Source organism: Capsicum annuum, chromosome 8 (assembly GCF_002878395.1).
Source record: "Capsicum annuum cultivar UCD-10X-F1 chromosome 8, UCD10Xv1.1, whole genome shotgun sequence".
Classification (NCBI taxonomy): domain Eukaryota; kingdom Viridiplantae; phylum Streptophyta; class Magnoliopsida; order Solanales; family Solanaceae; genus Capsicum; species Capsicum annuum.
The window spans coordinates 39,148,708-39,171,068 of NC_061118.1; the positions used below are offsets into that span (position 1 = coordinate 39,148,708).

The 22,361-nt window shown below is 37.2% G+C and overlaps 1 protein-coding gene across 2 annotated transcripts; it reads left to right on the top strand.

The window, feature by feature from the left end:
• Window positions 1-16,105: 16,105 nt before the first annotated feature.
• On the top strand, window positions 16,106-22,344 carry LOC107846586 (pentatricopeptide repeat-containing protein At5g04780, mitochondrial). Of its 2 annotated transcripts, XM_016690940.2 has the most exons (3): window positions 16,106-19,938; window positions 20,577-20,672; window positions 22,298-22,344. In XM_016690940.2, the coding sequence occupies exon 1, from the start codon at window positions 16,380-16,382 to the stop codon at window positions 19,800-19,802; it is 3,423 nt and encodes a 1,140-aa protein (XP_016546426.1). In that variant the 5' UTR covers window positions 16,106-16,379; the 3' UTR covers window positions 19,803-19,938; window positions 20,577-20,672; window positions 22,298-22,344. The 2 variants fall into 2 exon arrangements, with proteins under 2 accessions (XP_016546426.1, XP_047250387.1); XM_047394431.1 differs by lacking the exons at window positions 20,577-20,672; window positions 22,298-22,344 and adding an exon at window positions 20,215-20,552.
• The last annotated feature ends 17 nt before the right edge of the window (window positions 22,345-22,361 follow it).

Here is a 22,361-nt window from a genome sequence, read left to right on the forward strand (position 1 = left end):
TTTTAGAGATCATGTGTATAGAAAAACTTTGACGAAATATGCTTCATTTTATCTCCTTTTATGAATCCTCCATTAAGTTGTGCTATGTATGATGTATTATCTTCATAAAAAATATGGGTACTTTATCACATTTCAAACCACATTTTTCTCGAATGAGATGTATCATGGACCCTAACCATACACATTCTCAACTAGCTTCACGAATAGCTATTATCTCAACATGGTTCAATGAAGTGGCTAGATAAAACTACTTTGTATATCTCCAAGATATGACAGTGTCTCCACATGTGAACACATTGCATGTTTGAGATAGAGATTTATGCAGGTTAAATAAATACCCAACATCAGCATAATTAACAAGATTAAGACTACAATCTAATAAAAATAAGAGCATGTGTTTGATCCCATTTTATTTTCTCTTAGTAGGAGCAGAACCATACCTTGCTAACAAATTAACCGAAAAGGCTATATCAGGCCTTGTATTATTTGCAAGATACATGAGTGCACCAATTGCACTAAGATATGATACTTCATAACCAATCAAATTGGTATATTTCTTATTTCAACTAATAATCTATTCCTTTTGAAAACTCTCCAAAAGTTCCAATGATTTTCAAGCTATAAGCTTATACAATATAAAAATTATAAATAAGTTTCCCAGAAACTTTTATATGCTTCAAACAATTTGCATCCTTAGAAAAGTTTTCATGCAACTTTTGTCAAGTGACAATATTCAACATTTCATCTGTGACATCTTCAAGTATCAGGACTGCAAATCAAATAAGTTTTATACTTACCAAGATGCATCCTTTCACGTCACTTGATAAATGTTTCTACATCAGCAAGCTTAACAAACGTAGAATTCTGATCCTCACAATCTTTCATAATATTGCGTCAATATTGTATCAAAGATATCATGGATGATATATAATTTAGTATCGATTCACAATGTAACATAACATTTTGAGATTTTACTACTTCATTATTTTCAGGTACCTGAACCTCTCATAAGGTTTCATGAAATGCTATGTTGTAGGCTCTTTAAGAGCACATTGCCTTCTTATTGTGATTATTTGCTCCTTATTCTTTACAAGTATTATTTCATTTGGAACCGATTTGTCTACCACACTTCACACATGCATAAACTTGGTCCTTAAGGGACATAAAATAAGAGGACTAGAAGCTTAAATATGAGATGCTTTCGGCATTTGACTTGAATTATCTTGTGAAAAAGAACCTAATGATAATTCCTAACATATTTGCTAGTTGTTTATAATCTCCCCCTTATGTTAGAAAAATTAACATACATCATCCATTTTATTTGAGGAATCTATCTTTGTGCATTATGGTATATTTGTTAATCGTATACCGCACATCAAAACTATTAGATGTACAATGTGTGGTTCCTGACTCAAAACCAACTTTGTGGGAGAATTAATTATAATTTATTGATTTGATTCATATAAGTACTTTTGTATATAATATTTCAAACCAACACATGAAACTTTTGTTCTCATTAGTAATGGTTCAGCTATTTATTGAAAGCATTCAATGTCAAACCATCATCATCAAGATGAATTGTTTTGATTATATAATTTAAAAGTTATTCTCTTAACTCAATTTTATTGAGCAAGCAACTTTATGAATGTCAAACTGCAGGTTGACAATAAACGTACAAGTGATCATCTTACATCGATGCATTTTAATAGATCACATGATAAGTGAACAGGCCCATATTCACCTTTTATACTTTTCAGATTTAAGGAATTCAATCCCAACATTAGTTGGTCCAACTAACTTATCATGAGAACAAACAACATGAATAAATTTTTGAATTTACTACTTCAGAAGTAGATTTTAAAATAACTCTTCACGGTTATTCTACCTCATTCGAAGGTGAGTTATGATACCATCACAATCAAGTGCACGTTTGTATTAATAAGCTTTACTAAATATTATCGCATTTACTTTAGAGAATGGATATGTATTAAAACAATCGAAATTCTTATTCTCCAGAAATAAAATATAATCATGCCTTAAGCCTATCAAATTTTGATAGCTTATAACCTCTTTCAAAATATTGCTAATTCAAGAGCAAATCGAGGCATACATGTAATTGCAGAGAATTTTTCTCTAGCATATCTTATAATCATAATAAGTGTGTGAAAATATTATCACTTTCAATGATTATTATTATATTGTCCCTCTACGCTTATATTCGTACGTTCAATCATTTGTCTTCTTTCAGACATATTAAGCATACCACATTCACTTCAGGGAATGGAGCATATACAATGAGACGTGTTTCATGACTTTTCATGAAATATACATTATTTTGCCTTAGCCATCATTATATCATCAATATGGTGTATTGAGTTTCAAACTCAATATTTTATCCATATAAAGACATCTTAGGCAATAACTCAATGGGACTTGAACCCAAAATTTTATCATTATAGTGCATTTAACCCAATGTCTTACCGTCTTAATAAGGTGAGAATTAAATTCATCATCATATTTTTTAACAATGTTGTCCTTCATAAATAAATTTAAAGCATAAGTGGTTTTATGCCAATTATTTTTCCTCAAATTCAATAATTATTATAGTATTAGTAGCAAAAGACAAATAACATAAAAAAATTACTAACCTTGAAATTACCTTAAAATTTATAATCTCACCTTGTTTGGTAGAGTCTCGTGCTGACAACGTGTTATGAAATATAAAACAAGAACAAGAAGAATGAAGAGAGAAGAAAGGAGATTTCTTTATTTCTCATGAGGAATTCTTGAGGGTTACTTACAATAAAGGAAAATCCCTTTATTTATAGGGAGAAACAAACCTCGAGGTTTTTAACTTTTTTTCATAAATAGTCATTCACTATATATGGTAAAGTAGACATTCACTATGTATGATAATATATTTATAAGGCTTAAGTCATCGACCTGCCCTTAAACTTGTTTCGAAAATTCACTTAGACCCCTTAACTAATACCTGTACCTACCAGACCCCTGATCTACCCAAATTTTGATCCAATTGGGCCTCTTTTATCCAATCAGCTAAAAGTTCAAGTGTGTGTAATACACACGCGATGATGTGGTAAAAAAAGCTAATTGGAAACTGACACGTGGCATTGTGGGTCCAATAATTATTAAAAATTAATTATAATATTTTTTTAAAAATAAAAATAAAATGGGGTCCCCTTCAACATCCCCCACCCTACCCCCACCCCACTCGCTCTTTATCTTTTTTCTATTTTCTTGCCAGTTGCCATCTTCCCCCCCCCCCCCCCCCCGCCCCCTGCCCCCTTTTATCATCTTCTTCTCCATTTCTGTAAAAAAAAATCAATATTTTTTTTACAAATCTTATTTCTTTATCAATCTAATTCATATTTATTGTTATTTTTCTTCTTATTGTGTTGTGGGTTCCTTAGAATTTAAATTCTTTAATAATATCAAGTTAGCCAAAAAAATAGAGTTTGCCGGAATCAAATTTACTTTGCAAAAATAAGAGAAATGTATTAATATGTTAAAGTTCATGGCTTACACTGCTTTTATTTTCTTTTTAAAATTGAAAATTGTTAATTGTATCAACAAGGTTGTTAAGAAATTAAAAAGAAAAAAAAATAGGGATAGAAGAAGATGGCTGGGCCTGGTGCTGTGGGTAGTGGGGGAGGAGGGTTGTTTTTTTTTTCAATTAAAATTTGTTATTGTATTAAATAAATTGAAATGTGACTTTTTTTTTAGAAAAAGAAAAAACATTTGAGACACTATTCACGCGCCAAAGGAGAGTGTAACACACTCTCTTTGCCAAATCAACATTTTGTGCTTGATAGATATCAATTTTAGCATTTGAGGGGCCTGATAGATACATGTCTTAGTTGAGGGGTCTAAGTGAATTTTTGGGATAAGTTTGAGGGTCTGGCGATGACTTAAGCCTATTTATAACAAAGGCATAATTAGTTGTTTGTTTTCATTTTTTCTATTAGAAATAAATATGAAGAAATATTAATATAGTTCAACAAAGAGAAACATTAAATATTTACTCTCTCCTCTACTTATCTTCCACATTACATAATATATGATTATATATCGACGCGAATACATTACAAACACAAATACATTATAGACACATACATTGTAGAGATGATACCTGATTCAGTCTTAAATACATCGATATATATCCATATGTATCCGACATAGATACATTTTAGATACTAATACATGGTAGACACAAATATATTGTTGATAAGACCCTAGTTATACGACTAGAATCAAATCGATGTAAAAACTAAATGGCGATTTCAATTAAAGAAAACTAACAGAAATCGGATTCAAACATGAAATTAAAGATAATTGAGAAATATTAAATAAAAAGTGAAGAGAGAAAGACTCAATTGAATCAATTAAATCAACGAATAAGAGGACTCAATTTCAATAGAAAGAGAGACTTGATTTATGTTTGTTTACCCATTATTTATCCCATCATTTTCATTAGTAGCCTAGTTCTAGCTACACGAAATTAGACTTAATGGGATTTCACCCTACAAGTTCTTTCAATAGTAATATTCTTCAATTCATCAAAATATGCGTAACGAAATAACTAAGACATTTATTTATAGTTTTGCCTATTACACATACAGCCCAAAACTATCCATTTAAAATATACCCCAAAAGCCTATTCTTTGCTCGCCCTATCTGGTCGTCAATGTTTGGCGTATTGCCAAGGACTTTGGTGATGGCCTCATAGCTCGCCAAATTAGACACACGGTTGGTCAAGGATTAGCGAGTGGTCCATTAGTTTGGCGAAGTGAATGATACTTTAGAGATGGCTTCTTGTGTCGCAAAAGTGGGCAAACTTGTTGTCTTCCCCTTCCTCGCCCCGTTGGACCTTTCATGTTTCAAGTTATCATCCACACACGGTATTCTCCAATGGGAGCTTAAAAGGGCCCTTTCAAGTACGTTCTTGCGTCCTTAAGGTGATCATAGCTTGGACCTCTTTAAATAAACCTCGAAACATAGGACTTGAAAGGCGTATGCTAACCGTGTTCATATCAATTGTAGATACTGATACATGGTAGACACAGATATATTACATGATTACAACATGTATTTGAGGGTTACAACATGTATCTAGAGTTATTGTGGAATATTGCGTAATTAATTTAATACAATGTAAGAATAAACAAATATGATAAATATGTTTGAGGATTTATATAATTTTTTCATAAACAATCTCGATACTAACCAATACTCCTAATCAAATACATTATTCATCAGTGGTTGTACCAAACAAGCCATTAACGAATCATTCGGTATAAGGTATAATATCTCAGGATAAATGCAAGATTAGTTTATCTCTGTAACAAACCGAGACTACCCCCTAATCATTACACGGTGCTTACGGTTTCGAGAGACTACAAGCTAACCCATAAGCTGGTACCTGCTGTGAGCACTGAATAATATAATCATGAATGCGGAAAAATAACTGAAATGCCATAAGATTTTAATAATGAAATGACTACTGACATATGAGTCTGATAAAAATACTGAAATCTGAATAGTCTGAATAACTAACTGTAGTGTCTGAAAAGCCTCTAAACTGGATATTGTGAGTTAATGGGACAAGCCCCTAACTAACTCTACTAACTACTGAGATAAAGACATGAAGTAATATAATCTGTCCTCGGACAATGATGACTCACCGCTGCTACTATACTGCTGATAATCTGAGAATCTAGGTGCGATCTGGGAATTGCGGTTCAGCACCTATGATATGAGACATCATAGCGTAAAAGAAAAGGTATGCGATCAGTACTTTGAATGTACTGGTACGCTAAATGAGGTTAGCTGATATGCATGATCTCATGAATAGAAATAATAATAATAATTAATTGGATATACATGTAAAGCATGGAGTACTGAATAAAGAGCATGAAATCTGTAGATACTAAAAATGCATGAAAATCTGTAGATACTGTGGATGCATGACCAACCATATAACATGAACTAAGTAAAATCTGTAAACTAAAATACTGAAATAACTAAAATCTATATGCTTAGGTCAAACAACACTAAGACTAAATAACTGAGTTGGGACTATAACTGAGACTTTATCTGAGACAATGGGAGGTATCATCTAACCGACATTTCCCAATTTCAGCTAATCGGGGTCCAACCTGTAACCTAGTTGGAAAGGTGTTAATACCGTGCCATGGTACTAACAATGGCTGTATGGATCCACTAAACTGATATAATATCCAAAGGACTAAGGGTGTCAATCTTGAACTGACGGGTGACCCCTGCAAGATAGTCAAGCCTAATCTGACAGGTGACTACTCATATCCTATGCTAGTTACGTAGTTTTGGAGTATAGGGACTACTACTAACGACTCTACCTAACTGACAGGGAATCCGCCATCCCTACACTCGCTCGATGTTAAATCCTACTCCCAATTGAAAGACACTGAGATATTAGACTGTTCTGAGTTTAATGACTGATATCTGACTATTCTGATAATGCTCATAATATAATCTGAAGACTATTCTGTAATGTACTAAGACTAGACTAAATAAATAGCTATGATTTTCGGGTGTTCAATACCCCCAGGACTCAAGACAATAATACTGAAAAGACACCAAAGCTTGAAGACCAAAACATGAAGGCTCTTATTAAATAAATCACTCTTGTAGGCATTTTATCAAACACTTGTAGTTCATGGTTTAAAAAAATCATAGGAATGTCATGAAATTTATAGGAATAGCATGAATTCATCATAATAGCATTAAATCATGGTTGAATTTAATAAATAATAATATTAAAATATGGAGGATTAAATAATAACAATAATTTCATGGTAATATGGTACAAAATCATAGTTCATTGAGATTCATGGGTGAAATCACAACTTAAAACATAATCACTTGAAAAGATCACTATTTTATAATTTGAAAGGGTTGCTTGGAATCCATGGATGAAAGTGATCTATGGATGAACATCTAACATACCTGAGATGATAAATTAGGAAGGATTGATGGAGAGTGCTTGAGATTTGACCTTTATTCTTGAAGGTTAGGGTTTTGCTACTTGAGAGAATATTCTTGATTTTGGGAAAAATTGATTTGAATAATGCCCAATTAGGTTATTAGGGACTTAATTTCGTGTTTGGGGCTGAATGGGACAGGGAAAAAGTACTTAAAAGCCCTTGAAATAAAAACTAGAAACTGACTGAAAATCCCGATTTTCTGGGTTGGCGCGATGCGGCGCTATCGTGCCGTGCACTAGAATCGGACAACTGGGAAACTGGCCTGGGGTGCGATGCGGGGAATTCGTGGTCCTTCACTGATTGGGACCTGGAAGTTCACCGTGACGCGGTGGTATCGCACTTCGACACTGGAAAAGGACAAATGTCAAGTTGACCTATGACGCGATGCGCCAGGATCGCGGAACCTCACTGGAATTTGCCAAATGGGAGACTGGCCTACTCTGCGATGCGCTAAAGGTTAAAATGATGGGGATTTGCGACTGAAACTTAAAATCGCCACAACTTCTTACCCGGTTATCGAATTTAGGCAAATTTTATATCGTTGAAAATCTAATTGAATTTCCTACGCAATGGCAGGCTCTAAACTGAAAAATACTGAGTGTTTAAAATTTTTTTATATACGAATACTTATATATAGAGGGTTAGATTATGCTAGGGAAATACGGGGTGTTATAATATCTCCCCCTTGGGATCATTCGTCCCCAAATGAAACTGGTTAAGCTGAGGGAACTGATGGACTAAGCTTACACACTGAATATGCATATCTGGTGCATAGCTGAACTGATTCATGAATGCACGACTAACATGAACATGATGTGCAACTGAAACTGGGCATGATAGAGAAAAATCTTAAGAAGATTAGTACCTTATACTGAATCTGGATTTGCGGAGAAAAGATAAGGGTACTTGGTCCGCATATCTGTTTTGGCTTCCTAAGTGGCTCTCTCAACGAACTAATTCTGCCAAAGAACTTTGACTAGTGGAACTTCTTTGTTCCTTAGTTTGCAAACTTAATGATCAAGAATTTCGACTGTGACTTTCTCAAAGAAAAGACTATTCTGAATATCTACACTTTCTAAGGGAACAACTACAACTGGATCACCAATACACTTTTTCAATAATGCGACATGGAATACTGGGTATACTGAGGCTAAATCTGAAGGCAACTCAAGCTCGTAAGCTACCTTTCCAAAACGACTGAGAACTCTAAAGAGACCGACATATCGGGGACTGAGTTTCCCCTTATTGCCGAATCTCTTCACTCCTTTTATGGGAGGGATTTTCAAGTACATCAAATCCAACCTCAAACTCGAGATCTTTTCTTTTCACATCGGCATACAATTTTTGTCGGCTCTGGGAATCCCTAAGCCTTTCTCTGATCAACTGAACCTTCTCTAACGCATCAAACACTAAGTCAGGCCCTACTATTTCGGCCTCACCTAGGTGAAAAACTAACCAATTGGAGATATACATCTCCTACCATAGAGAGCCTCAAATGGAGCCATACGGATATTGGAATGATAGTTGTTATTGTATACGAACTCAATCAAAGGCAAATGGTCATCCTAACTACCCTTGAAATCAACAATGTATGCTCTCAGCATATCCTCAAGAGTCTGAATGGTCCGTTCTGCTTGGCCGTCTGTCTGAGGGTGGAAGGATGTACTGAAATGGACTTGGGTACCAAGACCCTTTTGGAACGCTTTACAGAAGTGAGGTAAATTGGGCACCTCTATCTGAGATGATAGACAAGGAAACACCGTGCAACCTAACCAACTCTCTGAGATAGATATTGGCATAGTCCTTGGCTGAATAAGAGGTACGGACTAGCAAGAAATGAGCTGATTTGGTCATCCTATCTACGATAATCTAAATAGAGTCATGCTGACAATGGGTACGAGGCAAACTTGTCACAAAGTTCATGTTCACTTCCTCCCATTTCTACATGGGAATACTGAACTCCTGCATAGACCCACTAGACTTCTGGTGCTCAACCTTAACTTGCTAATATGTGGAGAACTTAGCTATAAACTCTGTAATATCTCTCTTCATCCCACTCTACCAATAGATCTCCCGTAAATCGCGGTACATCTTAGTGGACTCTAGATGGATAGAATAACGCGCACCATGTGCTTCTGCAAAAATTCGTTGCCTTAAATCATCTACGCCAGGCACACACAATCTACCCTGACAGCACAACACACTATCTCTTCCTTGGGAGAAGACCTCCACTTTTTGATCTCTGACTGATTTTTTTAAGTTAACCCGATTGGGGTCTCTATCCTTCTTTTCCTTCACCTTGGAAACTAGAGATGACTCTGAGCTACTCTGCACCCATACACTACCTTCTGCTGAATCAAGTAAACGAACACCTAGCCGGGCAAACTGATAGACTTCCTAAGCTAACTTCTTCTTACCATCCTCAACATGAGCAACACTACCCATAGAAAATCTACTGAGAGAATCAACCACTACATTCGCTTTTCCCGGATGATACAGAATACTCATGTTAATATCCTTCAATAACTCTTACCACCTTCTCTGACGTAAATTCAGGTTTTTATGAGAGAACACATACTGAAGACTTTTGTGATCTGTGAACACATCTACATACACCCCATACAATTAATGCCTCCAAATTTTTAAGTCGAATACTACTGCTGCTAGCTCAAGATCATGGGTCGAATAATTCTTCCCATGAGGCTTAAGCTATCTGGAGGCATAGGATATGACCTTACCTTTCTGCATGAGGACACACCCAAACCTACTCTGGACGCATTAAGTACACAACAAACCCATCAAAACCATCTGGTAGGGTAAGAACTGGGGCTGAGGTAAGTCGAGTCTTCAACTTCTGAAAACTTTTCTCGCAAGAATCTGATCACTAAAACTTAACTTTCTTCTGAGTCAATCTAGACATGGGGGATGCAATAGAAGAAAACCCTTCAAAAAACCGATGGTAATATCCAGATAAACCCAAGAAACTCCTGTGTCTGATGGAGAGATGGGTCTAGGTCAGTTTCTCACTGTCTTGGTCTTTTGAGGATCAACTCTAATGCTATCACCAGAAATAATATGGCCAAGAAAAGCTACTGATCTTAGCCAGAATTCACACTTACTGAATTTAGCGAACAACTGGTGTGCTACAAGAGTCTGAAGCACTATGCTGAGATGGTCTGCATGATCGCTTTTGCTATTACAATAGACTAGAATGTCATCAATGAAGACTATGATGAACATATCCAAGTACTGCTTGAACACTCGGTTCATCAAGTACATGAAGGCTGCTGGGGCATTCATAAGACCAAAGGACATGACTAGAAATTCGAAGTGACCATACCAAGTTTGAAAAGCTGTTTTCAAAATATCACATTCTTTGACTCTAAGTTGATGATAGCCTGATCTGAGGTCTATCTTGGAGAAGTAACTGGCACCCTGAAGTTTGTCAACAAGTCATCGATTCTAGAAAGTGGGTATTTATTCTTGACTGTGACCTTGTTCAACTGACGGTAGTCAATACACATTTTGAGAGAATTGTCTTTCTTACGCACAAATAGAACAGGCGCGCCACACGGGGAGACGCTGGGCCTGATGAATTCCTTATCTAGGAGATCCTTTAACTGTTCTTTCAACTATTTGAGTTCAGCTGGAGCCATTCTGTATAGCGGAATAGATATAAGATGAGTATCTGGAAGAAGGTTTATTTCAAAGTTGATTTCCCTTTCGGGAGGAACTCCGGGAAAAACTTTAAGAAACACATCTGAGAATTCATTTACTACTGGGGCTGACTCAGGAGTAGGAGTTTCTGAGCTAGAGTCTTTGAATCGCACAAGATGGTAAATACACTCTTTCGATATCATCTTTCTCGCTCTAAGGTACGAAATCAATTGACCCCTAAGGGTTGTAGTACTACCCCTCTATTCAAGGGCTGGTTCATTTGGAAACTGAAAATGAACTATTCTATTTCTACAATCAACTGAGTCATAACATCAGTGGAGCCAATCCATGCCGATAATAACATCAAAATCTATCATCTCTAACTCCATGAGATCAACTGAGGTAACTTTTTGAGATATTATGACCGGACAGTTCCTGTATACCTGTCTGGATACAATGGAAACACCTACTAGGGTGGACATTGAAAAGGGATCTGCTAGAGTTTCGGGACTGAATCCGAAATTGACGGCTATATATGGAATTACAAAAGAAAGAGAAGCTCTAGGGTCTAGTAAAGCATAAACATGTAAATAAAAGACCTGCAACCTACCAGTAACGCAGAAGAATTTTCCTGATCTTGGCGGGACTAAAGAGCATATAATCTATTCGGACGCTGACCACTGGTAGCACTAGAAGTGGTACCCTGCTGAGTTGGGCGGCCTGATAGAACTGATGAATGATGGGACTGGCCCTGTTGGCGCACATCCCTACTCTTCTGAGCAACTACCCGACACTCTCGAATTCGATAGCTTGGCTTGCCATACCTGAGAATATATCACTACCGGCTCTACACTCACCCTAATAATGTCTGCCACACTTCTGGCATAAAGGATTGGTACGAGCACTGCTAACACTGACCTGGGACTTAGAGCCTAGTGCCCTATCCCTATTGTCATTTCTGAATTTGGGTATTGGGGCACAGGCTGAAGAGGATGCTGGGGCTGTATACCTCTGATAAAACTGAGGACGGTCACCACCTTCTGACTTTGGCTGATTAAAATTAAAACTACCCATCCTAGCTCTCTTGTTTCTTCTCTCTCCCTCCTTAATTTTCTACTCCTCTATCTGTTGAGCATGGACCATAATCCTAGACGAGTCCATCTCACTAATCAGCATTGTGGTCCTATACTTCTTGACCACACTATTAGACACGCCAGACATAAACTTACTCATCTTGGACCTACTGTCCGCTACCATGTGATAAACATATCTAGCTGAATGAGTGAACTTGAGAGAATAATCCCTCACACTCATGCTGCCTTGCCTTAAATTAATAAATTCTAACACCTTGGCCTCCCTCAATTCTAATGGAAAGAATCTGTCCAGGAAAATCGTGGCAAACTCTTCCCATTCTATAGGCCCTGCATCAACACCTCTATCAACTTTTCACTACTTAAACTAAGTATGGGCTACATCTTGCAATTTATATGCAGCCAACTCGGCACTCTGACTATACGTCACCCCTATAGTATCCGTTACCTTCTGAACCATATCTAAGAATTCCTGTGGATCCTCTTCAGACTTAAATCCCGTGAAAGAAGAAGGATTCATCCGGGTGAAGTCCCGAATTCTAGTTGCAGCAGTATTGGCCACTGGGTTAGCCGAAACAGCAGCTGGTTACTCATTTTGTGCTGCTACAGAGGTTGCTAGAGTAGTGAATGCAACCCTGAATTCTGCGTGTGAGACATGCTCGTCCAGAGGATCTGCCTGGACGGGCTGAGGGGCTGGTAGAGTTCCTGTTCTTCTTCTATTCTTCTTGGGAGACATGTTTTGTAAACGGAAGGAGGAAATGGATTAGATTGAGAGTTTAACTTGAGCTCACATCCAATCGGATGACATGAATACTGAAAGAAGGGAAATTTTTCCTAAACGTCTTGTAGCCTCTCGTCCATAAGTGTGGCGCACTACACACCCATGCACAAGACTCTACTCGACGCGACTTTCAGACTTCCTAGGACACTTTAAAATCTTAGGATCTGATACCAAGTTTGTAATGGCCCGAGACTACTCCCTAGTAGTTACACGGTGCTTACGGTCCCGAGGGACCACAAGCTAACCCATGAGCTGGTACCTGCCGTGAGCACTGAATAATATAATCATGAATACGAAAAAATAACTGAAATGCCATAAGGATTTAATAATGAAACGACTACTGACTTATGAATCTGATAAAAATACTGAAATCTGAATAGCTAACTGTAGTGTCTGAAAAGCCTCTAAACTGGATACTGTGAGTTGATGGTACAAGTCCCTAACTAACTCTAGTAAACTACTGAGATAAAGACATGAAGTAATATAATCTGTCCTCGGATGATGAGGACTCACCATTGCTACTGTACTACTGACAATCTAAGAATCTAGGTGCGATCCGGGAACTGAGCGTCAACACCTATGATATGAGACATCATAGCGCAAAAGAAAAGGTATGCGATCGGTATTTTGAATGTACCGGTATGTTAAATGAGGTAGGTTGATATGCATGGTCTCATGAATAGGAATAATAATACTCCCTTCGTTTAAAAAAGAATGACCTACTTTGACTTGGCATAAAGTTTAAGAAAATAAAGAAGACTTTTGAATCTCGTGACCTTAAATTAAAGTTGTGTCAAATGTACAAAAATGTCCTTTAATCTTGTGGTCCTAAATATGCCATGTGGAAAGTAGAAATTAAAGTATTGCCAAAAAAGGAAAGAGGTCATTTTTTTTAAACGGACTAAAAAGAAAAGCAGGTCATTCTTTTTGAAATGGAGGGAGTAATAATTAACTGGACATACATGTAAAGCATGGAGTACTGAATAAAGAGCATGAAATTTGTAGATACTGAAAATGCATGAAAATCTGTAGACACTGTGGATGCATGACCAATCATATAACATGAACTGAGTAAAATCTGTAAATTGAAATACTAAAATAACTAAAATCTATATGCTTTGGTCAAACAATACTAAGACTGAATAACTGAGTTGGCACTGTAACTGAAACTTTATCTGAGACTGTGGGAGATATCATCTAACAGACATTCCCCAATTTCAGCTAATCGGTGTCCAACTTGTAACCCCAGTTGGAAGGGTGTTAATACCATGCCACGGGTACTAACGATGACTGTGTGGATCCACTAAACTGATATAATGTCCAAAGGACTAAGGATGTCAAGCTTGAACTGACGAGTGACCCCTGCGAGATAGTCAAGCCTAATCTGACGGGTGACTACGCCGGCTACGTAGTTCTGGAGTATAGGGACTGCTACTAACGACTCTGCCTATCTGACGGGGAAGCCGCCATCCCTACACTCGCTCGGTGCTAAATCCTACTCCAAACTGAAAGACACTGAGATACTAGACTATTATGAGTTTAATGTCTGATATCTGACTATTCTGATAGTGCTCATAATATAATCTGAAGACTATTCTGTAATGTACAGAGACTAGACTAAATAAACAACTATGATTTTCAGGCATTCAATACCCCCAGGACTCAAGACAACAATACTGAAAAGACACTAAAACTTGAAGACCAAAACATGAAGGCTCTTGTAGGCATTTTATCAAACACTTGTAGTTCATGGTTTAAAACAATCATGGGAATGCCATGAAATTTGTAGGAATAGCATGAATTCAGCATAATAGCATTAATCACAGTTGAATTTAATAAATAATAATATTAAAACATGGAGGATTAAATAATAACAATAATTTCATGGTAATATGGTACAGAATCATAGTTTATTGAGATTCATGGGTGAAATCACAATTTAAAACATAATAACTCGAAAAGATCACAATTTTATAATTTAAAAGGGGTTGCTTGGACTCCATGGATGAAAAGGATCCATGGATGAACATTTAACATACCTGGGATGATGAATTTGGAAGGATTGATGGAGAGTTCTTGAGATTTGACCTTTATTCTTGAAGCCCAATTAGGTTATTAGGGACTTAATTTCGTGTTTGGGGCTGAATGGGACAAGGAAAAAGTACTTAAAAACCCTTGTAATAAAAACTCGCAACTGACTGAAAATCACGATTTTTTGGGCTGGCACGACGCGGCTCTATCGTGCTGTGTCACTGGAATCGGACAACTGGGAAACTAGCCCGTGGTGCGATGCGAGGAATTCGCGGTCCTTCACTGATTGGGACTTGAAAATTCACCGCGACGAGGTGGTATCGCGCTTTGACACTGGAAAAGGATAAATGTCAAGTTGACCTATGGCGCAACACGCCAAGATCGTGGACCCTCACTGGAATTAGCTAAATGGGAAACTGGCCTGCTCCACGATGCGGTGCTATCGCGCCGTGTCATTAGAATCGGACAACTGGGAAACTGGCTCGTGGCGCGACGCAGGGAATTCGCGGTCCTTCACTGATTGGGACCTCAAAGTTCATCGCGACGCAATGATGTCGTGCTTCGACACTGGAAAAGGACAAATGTCAAGTTGACCTATGGCGCGATGCACCGGATTGCGGACCCTTACTGAAATTTGCCAAATGGGAGACTGGCCTGCTCCGCGATGCGCTAAAGGTTAAAATGATGGGGTTTTGCTACTGAAACTTAAAATCACCATAACTTCTTACTCGGTTATCGGATTTAGGTAAATTTTATATCGTTGGAAAGTTAATTAATTTCCTACGCAATGGCAGGCTCTAAACTAAAAAATAATGAGTGTTTAAAAAAAATTATATATGAATACTCATGTATAGGGGCTTAGATTATACTAGGGAAATACGGGGTGTTACAATCTCGTGTTTGATTAGAGGTATTAGTTAGTTCCAGATTATTTATCCCACCATTTACATCATAGTAATATAAGTTATCCTGTACATATGGTGAGATAAAATAACCAATCCCATAATAAGGGGTTGTTTGGTTGGAATAAATTATCCCAGAATAATTAATTCTATAATTAACTATTCCGAAATTAATTATTCCACCATAAATATTGAATAATTTATACTATCACTATGATATAAATGACACAATAACAACAATAACATACCCAGTATATTCCCACCTATGATATAAATGACACAACAACAACAACATGCTCAGTGTATTCCCACATAGTAGGGTCTGGGGAGGATAAAGTGTACTTACTATGTCAGGTGAAGTAGAGAGACTGTTTCCTATGAACCCCCAGCTTAGTACCAATAGCATTATAACAAACACAAAACATAGATATATATAAACTAGTACAATATGCAAAAGAAACTAACACCGTTAGCCACAAAATAATACTACAGCCAAAAGATAATACTAAAACTATCTATCTGAAACCATAAAAATCACTTAGCACTACGAACAAGAAACTTCCAACACAAATAAAGAAGCTCCGTTGCTACTACCGACGCACTCTCACCCCCTAACCCTCTACCCTAATCTGTGTCCTCCGCAATAAATAATTTTAAAAATAACTAATACCTCAAACTAAATATTTAGTTAACAGTTACTAACCACATTGATGCCCTAATGTCTCAATTAAGTTGATTCTCCCCCTTCTATTCTGTTTTTCAAGGAGGGAAAAAAAACAAAAGCAAAAAACTCATCTCTTTCGTATCTCTTTGAGCCCTTGAATATGGTTGCTGCTGAAAGTGCCATTGAAGCTATTGTTGTTTTTCTTGATTGATGGAAATCGATTTTCTCACTGCACATATGCGTAATCCACCGATTTTTCGTGGTATTTTTTCGACTCTTTATCCATTGCCTAGAAACCGTTTGATAATATGCCGCAACGAACCTCAACACTGTAATGTTGCACGAGTACAAGCATGTAATGCGTCACTTCACTTTAACTCTTTATCATGTAATGCTGCACATGTAGTTGGACAAAACTGCCCTGAAAAAACCCCACAAATTCAAGATTCTGTTGGGTTTTCTGCTTTACAAGCAGTTGAAGAAAGCTCAAAATTTCAAGATTCTGTTGGAAAAAAACAAACTTTTCAAGATTCTGTTGGGTTTGCTGCTGCTCAAGTAGTTGAACAAAACCCAACTTTTCAGGATTCTGTTGGGTGTACAGTTGAAAAAAAAACTTTTTTTGAAGATTCTGTTGGGTTTGCTGATGTACAAGCAGGTGCTGTTGGGTGTAAAGTTGAAAGCAAACCAATTTTTCAAGATTCTGTTGGATTTGCAGCAGTACAAGCAGTTGGAAAAAGCCCAACTTATCAAGATTCTGTTGGGTCTAGGAGGTTGAGTAGTAAAGAGTTGAAATATGGTGCTAAGAAGAGTTTGGTTGATTTGGGTGAATTTCAAGATTCTGTTGGGTTTGCTGATTGCTCATCAGTTGAAAAAAGCCCAAACTTTCAAGATTCTGTTGGGTCTAGGAGGTTGTTTACTAAAGAGTTGAAATATGGTCGTAAGTGGTTAGTTGAAAAGGATGATGGTGGGTTTTTGATGAAGGGCAAGAAAAGGGAGATTAAATGGTATTCTGAAATGCTGAAAGATTATGCTGGTAAGTTATGTTTGAAGGAAGGTAAAGCTTTACATGGTGAGATGATTAGGTGTGGGGTAGAACCAGATTCTCATTTATGGGTTTCGTTGATTAATTTCTATTCGAAATGTGGGGATTTAGTTTTTGCGAGGAATGCGTTTGATTTGATTCCGACGAGAGATGTTGTGTCATGGACAGCATTGATAGCAGGTTTTATAGCTCAAGGGTATGGTAATAAAGGGGTTTGTTTATTTCGTGATATGAGGGGAGAAGGCATTAGGCCTAACGAGTTTACTTTGGCTACGGTTTTAAAGGGTTGTTCAATGTGTTTAGATTTGGAGTTTGGAAAACAACTACATGTTGAGGTTGTTAAAGGTGCAGCCTTTTCAGATGTTTATGTTGGTTCTGCTCTTGTTGATTTGTATGCTAAATGCTGTGAATTAGAATCTGCTGTTAAAGTTTTCTTTTCCATGCCGGAGCAGAATTCAGTATCGTGGAATGTTTTACTTAATGCGTATGTGCAGGCTGGTCAAGGAGAGGAGGCTTTGAGATTGTTTTCCAAGATGTCAGATTCAGAGCTGAGGTTTAGTAATTACACCTTATCTACTATTTTAAAGGGCTGTGCTAGTTCAGTTAATCTAAGAGCTGGTCAAGTTATCCACTCAATGTTGGTCAAAATTGGCTCCGAAGTTGATGATTTTACAAGCTGTGGTCTTGTAGATATGTATAATAAATGTGGTCTGCAAGATGATGCCTTGAAAGTGTTTTTAAGGACTAAAAATCCTGACACTGTGGCATGGACTGCAATGATCACTGGACTTGATCAGCATGGACAGAAGAGAGAAGCTATTCAGCTTTTTTGCTTGATGAGGCAGTCAGGTTTGAGGCCTAACCAATTTACATTAGCTAGTGTTGTTAGTGCAGCAGCTGATTCAGTAGATTTAAGTTGTTGCAAAAGTATCCATGCTTGTGTTTACAAATTTGGTTTTGACTCTGAAGAGTCTGTAAGTAATGCATTGATTGCAATGTACATGAAATTTGGGTCAGTTTTAGATGGGCATCGTATATTTTCTTCTATGAATAATAGGGATATAATTTCGTGGAACTCCCTTTTGTCTGGATTCCATAATAATGAAACTTCTTATGAAGGGCCTAAAATCTTCAGGCAATTGCTTGTAGAAGGTTTGAGGCCAAATATGTACACTCTGATCAGCAATCTGAGATCTTGTGCAAGCCTCTTAGATGCTAGTCTGGGGAAACAAGTGCATGCCCATGCAGTTAAAGCTAACCTTGGTGGCAATATATATGTCGGAACTTCTCTGGTTGATATGTATGCCAAGTGTGGGCAGTTGGATGATGCAGAAATGATCTTTTACAGACTGAGTGAAAAAGACGTCTTCACTTGGACAGTGGTCATTTCAGGTTATGTGCAGTCTGATCAAGGAGAAAAGGCTTTCCGATGCTTCAATCAGATGCAAAGGGAAGCAATTAAACCCAATGAGTTCACTCTTTCTAGCTGTCTAAGAGGTTGTTCTCGTGTAGCAAGCCTAGACAATGGGCAGCAGTTGCATTCCATGGCAATGAAGTCTGGGCAGTTCAGTGATATGTATGTAGCTAGTGCATTAATTGACATGTATGCCAAATGTGGATGTATCAAAGATGCTGAGTCTCTATTTCAGAACATGGCATCCAGTGATACAGTGCTGTGGAACACAATTATATATGCCTACTCCCAACATGGCCTAGATGAAAAAGCGTTGGAAACATTTGGAACAATGTTAAGTGAAGGCATTCTGCCTGATGGGATTACCTTTATTGCTGTCCTTTCTGCATGCAGCCATCTGGGCCTGGTCAAAGAAGGAAGGAGGCATTTTGACTCAATAAAAAATGGCTTTGGTATCACTCCTTCAATTGAACACTATGCTTGCATGGTTGATATCCTTGGCCGTGCAGGCAAATTTAATGAAATGGAACACTTCATTGAGGGTATGGAGCTTGCTCCTGATGCCTTGATATGGGAGACTGTTCTTGGAGTCTGCAAGACTCATGGAAATGTGGGATTGGCTGAGAAAGCTGCAACCGTACTTTTCAAAATTGATCCAAAAGCAGAGTCAAGTTATATATTGTTGTCCAATATATATGCAGCAAAAGGCAGGTGGGCTGATGTTTCGAAGGTTAGAGCACTAATGTCCAGGCATGGTGTCAAAAAGGAACCTGGTTGTAGCTGGCTTGAGATTGATAATCAAGTTCATGTCTTCTTATCTCAGGATGCTTCACATCCTAGGTTAAAGGATATCCATAAAAAGTTGGAGGAGCTGGCTTCGAGAATTACTGCTGCAGGATATATTCCAAACACAAACCATGTGCTTCATAATGTCTCAGACAAAGAAAAGATAGACAACCTTTCACATCATAGTGAAAGGCTAGCTCTAGCGTTTGCTCTCGTTAGCAGCAGTAAGAATAAAACTGTCAGGATCTTTAAAAATCTTAGCATCTGTGGAGATTGCCATGAGTTTATGAAGTTGGCGTCAATTGTAACAAACCGAGAAATAGTTATTCGTGATATTAAGCGCTTCCACCACTTCTCTCATGGAACGTGCTCATGTAAGGACTACTGGTGATTATTGACTGGCTGCCTCATCAGGCAAGACTATTCATGTTCCACAGCTGCAACCGATCAGTAGTGCTCAACTGAAGTTCTAAATGCAAGTCATGATATGTCAATATGATTGTATTACTCAGGTGGCAAGTAATGAGGTATTTACCAAGCTTTAGTAGCTCTTGCGCTATTATGCAGATTATAAATATAAGAGAGATCTTAGATCTATATTCATCTTTTCCGCTATGGGTTGTTGCGTTACTGTTACTTAGTCATCTTTTCTTTGTTATTATTACCTTCTTTGTTCAATTTTGTCTGAAAGCTAGGTTAGCTTTGACTTGATTTTTGGAGTTAATCACTAAGCTATGACGAAGTAAGCATTTAATTGTGAGAATTTCGATATTTGATAGTTCTTCTATAATATGTGGTTTCAGATACTCCTTTTTTGAGCCGAGAATCTATCATGTACAGCCTCCTTACCTCGCAAAGGCCCCTTACGTCTCCGTACATCATACCCTCTCAGTTTCGTAATGCAGGCTGGCCATTCCAATTCGTCGTAGGAAATTGAATTTTTCTTGTGTTTGTTGGCAGTATCAAACTGTTTTAGTTAAGTTGTTTCCATTTTTTTTTTCTTTCTTTTAACTTTTTAAGTGACCAAAGTTCCTTGATGCAGAAAAAACTTTGAAAAATTTTGTCTAGCATATCTTTACATTTGCTCGCTTGAGTTTCTGCTAAGGTTAATGTTTTCCTTGAAAGATCTTTCTGATTCAAACACAACTCTTTATATTACCTACAGGACTAATAACCGGATTGCTAAGTCACCTGAAGGGACTAATGTATCAAAAGGTCAACTTACTGCAGAAGGTGAAGAAAATGCGCAAGTAAATCAGAGGTGCGCTCATTTTTCCCTTTCTCCTGTTCCATGTTTGAGCTACTCTCCACTCACTTTGGTAGCTGCTGCGATATCGGATCATTTTCTGTCATCCACATTGTTTATTATACAAAATGCTCTAAATCTTTTTCCATCAGAAGGCTGAAAAAGAAGGCTAACTGATATTTCTATATCATGAAATTTGGAAAAGAACAACCCCTGTAGTGAACTCCCAACTAAATATTACACAATATTTGCCCAATCATGACTTTGAAATACTTCAAATTGACAATTCATAGATTAATGTTTTCCATTATCTTCAAACGATGAAAAGAGAGCTCCTTTCCCTTTTCTTACAGACTTACACACTTTCACCTCTTCTTAATCTGAAAGGAGCTCTCTTTTCATTGTTTTAATCTGAAATAGCTGAAAAGGACTTTGAATCATGGGAAAAAATCCACCCAATTCCCTTTTTTCCTGTATGGTTACTTGATGCCGTGGATGGGTATCCTATATCACCTTGTGTAATTTTTACAGAAATTAGGTCGAGTTTGATCACAAAAAAAGAAGATAAAAATAGAATGAGCTGTGATAAATAAACGAAGAATAGGTAGACCGTAGAAGTAAGGCCCAGGTGGTGAAGGGCCAACATAACCCAGTTCAGCGTATTAAAAATAGCAAAAGAGAAGCTGGCCGGACACCATGGTTATAAAAAAAAAAAAATGCAAAAGAGAAGCAGTTTATTAAAGGTTCCAAACTCAATGCTGGCAGCTAAACACAAATGTTAGGAATAAACAAATTGAGTTGTAGTAAACATGTATGCTTAAATAGTTTCAAACTATTCTAAGATAAGATTCAAATTATAGTTGCACCAATTATGGAATAGAAAGGCGCATTTATAAAGAATATGGAATAGGAAGCTAATTCTTCATGTTACATTTGGTTAAACTAGAAAAAGAAGAAAAAACTAACATTGAAAATAGAGTTTTATTGACTTAACAGAAACCTCCTAAGTCCTAAAAAAAGAAGTTTTCACTTGATAACCCGACTTCCTTTGCTCCACTGACCAAAGATAAAAAATCCATAAATATTGGTTAATACTTACAACAAGTGCAAAAGATGTTGCTCATTCTGTTCTGTCTGATAAATCTGCTTTGGTAATTGACTCTATGTTCCATTTCAAAAATTGACTCTATGTCTCCAAGGCAGAAATGCATAATTGAGTCTAGAAAATATATGATGTGGTTTGTGGTTTGTGCATCAAACCCCAGCTGTTTGTTAGAATATGCTTGGCTAGTTCATCAGATTTTCAGCTTCTTCTAATTTGCAAATAGAATATGAAACTTTCAGATTATTCTAATTGAGAATAAATTATAGCAATTTTGGACTGATGATGACCTAGTGAAACCAAATAAGTTGTTTCATGCATCACAAAATTCTTTCTCGTGAGAGATTCGGTTACATAAACTCTTTAGCAGATGACAGTATGACACATTGGTTGAATCATTGCACATATTCTTCCACTGACTGCGTTATAAAACTTCTTGAAATGTGCAGCCCATTCTTTGTCCTTTTCTTTTGCATGTTTCTCAAAATAAATCCATCATGGTATCTGTGTGACGTAACAGTTTCACATGTTTCTACAGCAGCATAGCCTCAACTCAGCGATTGGCTGAAAGTTCACTTCTTGATGCACGTGCTTCTGAAGTG